This window comes from Serinus canaria, chromosome 15, assembly GCF_022539315.1.
Source record: "Serinus canaria isolate serCan28SL12 chromosome 15, serCan2020, whole genome shotgun sequence".
In the NCBI taxonomy this organism is placed as follows: domain Eukaryota; kingdom Metazoa; phylum Chordata; class Aves; order Passeriformes; family Fringillidae; genus Serinus; species Serinus canaria.
In genome coordinates, this window is record NC_066329.1 from 3,114,561 (window position 1) to 3,122,043 (window position 7,483).

General features: G+C 42.8%; 1 protein-coding gene across 1 annotated transcript; it reads right to left on the bottom strand.

Moving 5' to 3' along the window:
- Nucleotides 1-270: 270 nt before the first annotated feature.
- YWHAH (tyrosine 3-monooxygenase/tryptophan 5-monooxygenase activation protein eta) lies at nt 271-7,483 on the bottom strand. The gene is made up of 2 exons (XM_009092261.3): nt 7,148-7,483; nt 271-1,693 (listed from the first exon to the last, which is right to left on the bottom strand). Exons 1-2 carry the CDS (start codon nt 7,232-7,234, stop codon nt 1,037-1,039), a joined length of 744 nt encoding a protein of 247 aa, XP_009090509.1. The 5' UTR covers nt 7,235-7,483; the 3' UTR covers nt 271-1,036.

Genomic DNA, 7,483 nt, shown 5'->3' on the forward strand with positions numbered 1-7,483 from the left:
GCTTTACAACTGTTCAGCAGCTCTTGTGCTGAGCAAACAACTAAATATACCACCTTGGGAAATCCACTTTAATAGAGGTGACCCCCACTGCAGGTGCTTTCGGGTTTTGTGGGTTTGGGTTTTTCTTCTCTCAGCACACTACATTGTGTTTTTGTGTTGTTTAGCATGTGTCAACTTCTCATTAAACTTTTGATTAAATATGTTCTAATCCAACCATGATATGTTGGATAACTCCAGCTCTGCTCTGAACAAAAGACAGGACAGCTCATGTAGAGATAACATCCCTGAAGCAGCATTTTATTTTATTCACTTAACTCCAAAACATTTAATTTAGAAGTCTGGCTTCCCAGTCATCCATCTTCACATGGGCAAATATTGACATAGAGTTGTCAGAATACACAGACAACCAAACAGCCAAAGAGTTTACAAAAAATAAATTCATGATTCTTCAAAACAACTGCAAAAGGTTACAAGTATCAAAACTCTTAGGTAGATGCACTGCATTTAAAGAAACTGTGCACATAAGTTAGAGGCAAAAAAACCAAATTGCTACTGAAACCTCACATTTCAAACAGTTTATTGTAAACTGATGAACAAAGTTGTCATTTCACATCAGCTCAACTGTTTCTTTGACTGAAAAAAATTTGGGGTGGCTAATTTACTTTGCATGCACAAAATGTACTGCTTAACAGAACTGTCAGCTCATTTCAAACAGGAAACTTTAACTGGAATCTAGTTATCCTCAATCACTTTCCATTATTCTTTTCCATATTTTCCAATCAACAGGCAAATTAAAAATGCCTCCTTCTGCACTGCTGAAGTGCAACTAAGATAAATAGGGCCAATAAACCAATCAATCCATCAATGCCCATGAAGACTCATCTGAAACTGCTTCTTGATAAAGTGGACAGCAGATCTGAACAGCTGTACAATACAGATATGCTTAGCACTAGATATTTAGTGTGACTGTGGCAAGGAAATATTGGTGATGATGGGGATGGCCAAGTGGATGAAAGAGGGATCAGAGGAAAGCTTATTAATTATTGCCCTCTCCTGCTTCTTCATCCTGCTGATCACTCGTCCACAGAGTGAGGTTATCTCGAAGTAACTGCATGATGAGAGTGGAGTCCTTGTAGGAATCCTCATTTAGTGTGTCCAGCTCTGCTATGGCATCATCAAAGGCTTGTTTGGCTAAAAGGCAGGCCTGCTCAGGGGCATTCTGGATCTCATAGTAGAACACTGAGAAATTGAGTGCCAGCCCAAGCCTAATGGGGTGAGTGGGCTGCATGTGCTCTTTGCTGATTTCAAAAGCCTCTTTATAGGCAGCTTCTGAGGCTTCCACGACACTGTTCTTCTTCTCTCCAGCAGCAACTTCTGCCAAATAGCGGTAGTAATCCCCCTTCATTTTCAGGTAAAAGACCTTGCTCTCATACTGGAAGTCATTGCAGTTCTTGATCAAGTATTTATCTAGGAGAGCCAAAACATCATTGCAGACTGTCTCGAGCTCCTTTTCTATCTTCTCCCTATAGGCTTTAACCTTCTCCAGCTTCTTCTCATTGCCATCTGCCATGGTCTTCTGCTCTATGCTGCTGATGACACGCCAGGAGGACCGTCTGGCTCCGACTACATTCTTGTAGGCTACAGACAGCAGGTTTCTATCCTCATTTGAGAGAGGCTCATTCAGCTCAGTTACCTGAAAATACAGACAAAGAGCAAATTTAAAGGGTTTCCCTTAGAGAAGAGCGTGCAAACCTCCTTCAATACTTTCATCACGGAGTGCAAGGTTCAAAACTTCTTCTAGAACTCAAAATTCCTTCTACACAGGATTAACTTTGTAACATTGAAAGTTTAAAACTGTTCAGCAGTCAGGACTTAAAAGAGAGAGATCCCCCTAGTTTTGAAGTAATAGAAGGGGTATTTAGAAGCCATTGCAAAGAACATTCACCGAATAAAAGTGAGTCAAGCTTGTTTAATGGAGAAGCAATCACAGAGGAAGGCTCAGGTTTTTTAGGAAGTCTGCTGTAATTATACAGACTACACACTTAGTGATGAATTTAAATGTACCTAGAACACCAGGTTTTTGAATCTGGAGCACAGCAGTGACACAGGAAGCTGGTGCAATTCTCCCATTTCTGTCCCCTGCTGCTTGTGTCCATTTGACAGCAGAGATGGAAGCGCTGCAGTCATTAAGCTCTGCACAGCACAAATAGAATCAGTGTTCCATGGTCTCTTTCAGACATGTAGTGAGTGATTACACAGTGTAATACAAAAGGTACCCTGATTTCTGCTAACTGGCTGCAGACAAATTCCAGGAATAGGAGGTAAAAGAATCTGCATAGAAACAGGACAGCAAACCAGGAACGAAGCCATGATCAACTTGGAACTGCTGCTTCAAAAAGCTGAGATAGAAGGATAATACTTCTCATACTGTATAATTAGGCCTATTTCACTTGATGTTTTAATTCAAGCTATCAGACTCATGGTCACTTGAAATTGTTCTACTTTCAAAAATTTATACACATGAAATTAAACTCAAAGGAATTAGGATGAAAAATGTAACTCCTCTACCTTAGCCATATTGCTCTAAAATCAGTCACTAGAATTCTAAGGATATGTACTTTGGTGTGAAAATAAACTTGTCCTTGCTCAGACACTGTTAAAATCATTAACTATTTCTTTTTAAAATGTGCACATTTACACTGCTTGACAGGCACCAGAGTGTTCACAGCCAATACTTACATACTACAAACAATCACGTTACAAATATTTACACTATTCTGAGGCTGCTGGTGTAGGTAGTGAACCTTCTAAAAAATGTGCTGATTTCCAGATCCAAAAAAATATTTTATGTGAATTGTAACTCTTACAGTAAGAGAGAACTTACTTTCAAATTTGGGTTTTGTTCTTAAAATTTATTAAGTAAGTCAATTAGTTTTATCTCCAAAATTACTTTTCCACAGTTCAGGAACCTGAACTCCCAAAAGACACTGCTCTGCTTGTCCTAACAGAATTAGAGGCAACCTACAGAGGATGAAATGAACAGGAATAAACTCTAATGACATCTTCAGAAACTGCATGATAGCTCCTAATCAATATTTTCCTCAACAATCTCCACCACAACCTACCTGGATCATCTCTAGTAAGGATATTAACAGTTCTTTCACTGTTTAGTGACCAAAATGGGAGCATATGAAAGGAATCCTGACTATGACCCTGAATTCCTAACTCCACAAGCTAATGAGTGTGGCAGTACTCCATCAGCTTAGAAATTACTTCTGTGTGTGATCCCACATAGGCCACACACCAAGCTGAGCTCCTTTCCATGGAAAACACCCCAAAGTGAATGTTCCACAATGGACAGCAGATCCATGAGCTGACCCAGGTCAGTGGCCTGTGATTACACTGGTTCTGCCAGCCAGAGCCAGTTCTGAACCCAGTGCTGCATCAATCACTGTACCTGAGCCAGTATAGAGTCAGGTTAAATTAATAAAACTTGTCTGATACAAAGTTATGCAGTCCATCATTGGGGAACAAACAGAAACCAGACTAATGAATTTAAAGCAGATCAGTTTCTTGTATCATGTGGGTTCAGAGCTCTATACCAAGAACTGGAAGTTCTATAGCTACAGGTACCCCAGAGGAGGCCATGAGGAAGTCATGTCCCAGCAGGGGAGGGCACTGCTCCCATTAAAGACAACTCATTCCCCTCTCCTACACAAACACAGTTCATTAACCCCAAAGCAGACACTCAGGGATAGGTACTAAAAATATAGAATATCCCACACTTTCAGAGTCCATTTCTACATACAGATAAAGCCTACATAACTAGAACCTCAAGCTATTTGTTTCAAAAAAATTAGTTCAACACTTAAATTTATTTGACTGTGTAGTGTTTCTCACATGACTAATTTTAAAATTCTGTATCTCACATCACCCACATTACCAATTTTAAATAATAAATTATTTTTTACCACTGTGTAGAGATATTGGAAAAACAACATAAATCAGAAGAGGCCCTAAGCACTACGTATTAGGATTAACACTGTCCAAAAACTAAAGGGCTTACACAGCTACAATTTTCATTGTTTCTAGAATTATCTAAACCAAAGAGTACTCAACACTGAAATCTCAGGATGCTGAAGCATTTGTTGCATCAACTGAGAACCTTTCACACTGACACCCAAAGCATCTTTCTCAATGTGTTGAGAAACAATTCTGTACCTACCGTGTAAACAGCTGGAATCCTGGAGCAGCAGTTCATGCAATAGGAATACCATGCCCCATGGAAGAATGCCATTTGCATAGGATTGCATTTGCTATTAAAATGACTTTAATAGTTCCAAATTAATGGGTTTAGTAAACTAAACCAAATTATTTGTAACAGCAACTATTTCATTTTCCTCTCCTGTTCACACATTACCATCGAAAATACTGGAATTCTTCCATGAAAAAAAAAAGTTTACAACAACAAAAATTTGTATTAAGCAGTAAATTCCTTATTTAAGCCACAACTGCTACTTGGCCTAGCTTTTTTTCTTTATAGAAGGAATTAATGGGAATAAAAAATGAATGTTTCTCCAGCTTTATGCTGACTGATGAAATGGCAGCCTCCTCACCTTTTTTCTCCAGAGGCAATCAAAAATCAGGCAAATACACTTTCACTAAAACAAGCATTTGTTACTTTATGTTTCTGAAGTAACTACCATGCTGTTGGTTACATTCTGTATTGAAAAGTGCAGTAATATCTAAAACTGAAAATAATTGTTCAGATTTCAGTTTACACTGAAAGCACACTACTTTCATAGAGCACCTTTAAAAAGTATCAGATGTGTTACATTCAGAGATGTAAAAAAAAAAAAAAATTAAAATAAACTTTTCAAATCAAGACATCCTGGAGAATAGATTTCTGAGTTAGAATACAGATTTCCTTCCTTTTGGAGGAAGTCTAAATTCTCTGGATTGCAAGATGACTTCAATATCAGCCTGTATGGATTGAAAGCTCTCTGAATTATATCTCAGTTATTTGCAATCATTGAAACAGAAGTATGAGCTGTGAGGAGAGACAGCCCTCAGAACATTCCACAGATTATGCTCAGACCTACAAAATCAACCTCAACATTGAAGAGCATTCTGGAAATTGTCCTGATAGAGTGAACGCCTGAGAAAGCCAAATAACCAACAGATGCTACATCACAGATATGCAACAGTGCATGAACAGCTTGAAATAAGGGAACTGTTGCTTTTCAATTCCGCTTGTTTTTTGTATTTTAAAAGTATCCATAAGTTTCAAGACTCCACTTACTTATAAAGTGTTCTCAAGCTCCCAATTACAGAAGCTCATGATCACACAACTTAATTTTGCAGAAGTGGCATTATGGATGAGAATACCTCAGTTCCAGATGAGTGAAAATTTGCACAGCAATTAGAACAGTTTGAAGACAACTGGACATACACACTAGCTGTAAGTACTTTATTTACACACTTCCTAAAGCAAAGCAACTGTGTTCTCATAGTTTCACATGTGCCCAGAGACCATACATACACTGTAGGTCTGCAGCTCTTAGAGAAATAGAAAGCTTTCCACAAGCAACAGCTAGAAATTGTCTCCTTGAGCAGTACATTTTAGTGGGTTCTCTATTTCATCCTTTAAAATTACCAACTGAAAGAAGAGTTGTTACTATTACATTATTTGTATCAAGAACTCTAGCGACAGATTTATAAATACACCTTGTTTTAATGTCTTGTGCCTCTGGTATTGAGATACCCAGAAGTATCACTGTTTTAGAACTGAACTGGTTGTAACATTTATTACAACATAATAGCAAAAGTGAACAAAAGCAGCAAAATTAGTGTCTTTTTACTGCCCTCATTTAAGGGAAGTGACATTGTTACAACAAAAACGTGGACTCCATTTGAAGCTGCTCTTTTTCAGACTAAAATAATCTCATGCTTTCAAACAGCAGAACTCTCAAGAAAACCAGTTCCTCTTGGGGCCTTCGGTGTTCACAGAGGACACATCAGCAAGAACAAACCAATTGTAATCTGATGCAGAAAGACACTGCTAAGCATCCAGTGGCATTAACATTACCCATAACATTCGGATCGTGTGAATGCTTTGTTTTCAAAAAAGGGACTAGACATAATAGGTTTGACCATTCTACAATTTTATTATGTATCAGTACAGTCAGATCAGTACAAATAATTTTCATTGCTTGGTTCTGAAAGGAGCAGAGTTGCAAATATAACATTGTTTAAACACATTTCAGTATTCAACAGGGTATGGAATGCACTGAGAAACTGTTACCCTACAAAGAAGAGGTAAAAAGGCAACGTTAAAGCTCGGGAAATGCTCCTGGAACGGGGGTAGCTTTCACAACCGCAGCTACTATCTTTGAGTCACCGATGTTACTGAGTGAGGCCTCTTTTCGTGTCTTTTACAGCGGGGCAACAGAAACGTCTAGAAGAGGAAGGGGCCCCTCTTGCTGTGTCCCCAGACAGCCCCCGCCGCAGTGCCCATCCTACAGGACCACCGCCCCCAAACGCTGGCGGATGCCCAGAAGGGGAGATGCACCCCAAGGTGAAACCCACCACCCCGTTGGGGTGGGAGGGAGGTGGGCGAGGACGGGCCCCGTCTGGAGCGGAGAAGGAATGCACAGCGTTCCCGCCGCCAGGAGAGGCGGGCGGCATTCAAATGGCCGCACTGCGAGCCCGATTGGCGCGGTGGGGAGACGGAGAGGAGGGCATGGGGACAGCCACACCCCCGGGGCAGGGACAGCCAGGGAGCGGGAGGGCTGCGAGACAGCCCTTACGGGGAACGGAGGGAAGGAGGGGGGGAAGGAAACACATTTTGAAAGGGGGTGCTAGGTCCGGTTTGGACCGGCTACTCTTTGTCTCATCTCTGCCCAAGGCAGGTAGTACCGGGCACCGCCCCACAAGGCGGCGAGGTGTCCCGGCGGGATGGTCTGGCTCCCGCTCCCGCCCTCCTTTCTTCACCGAGACGGGTGGGACCCGGCGGCTCGCATCCTCCCGGACCCAACCCCGCCTCGGACCAGCCCGCACTTCCTCTCCCTCCCTCCCCCGCCACTACTCCCCTACACACTCCTCCCCGAGTACGCCCCACGGCCGCCACGCTACCGTCCCCACTCACCGACTTCATGGCCGAGGCCATGTCATCGTATCTCTCCGCCTGCTCGGCCAGGCGGGCTCTCTGCAGCAGCTGCTCTCGGTCCCCCATGGCCGCTTCCGTGGTGGCTGCCGGGCTGGGCTCTGCGCGCCCCTCAGAGAGAGCGGAAGGCGGGCGGGGATGTGCGGCTGGCCGCGCACGGCTGACGGGAGCAGGAACCGTAAGCGGAGCCGCCCGCTGGGCTGTGCCGGGCTGAGCTGAGCTGTGCCGGGCTGTGCTGTGCTGGCCGCAGCTCCCTCGCCCGCCGGCCGCGCTCCCGGACCGACCGCGGCGTGTGCGGCTCGGAGCCTCGCGCTGCTG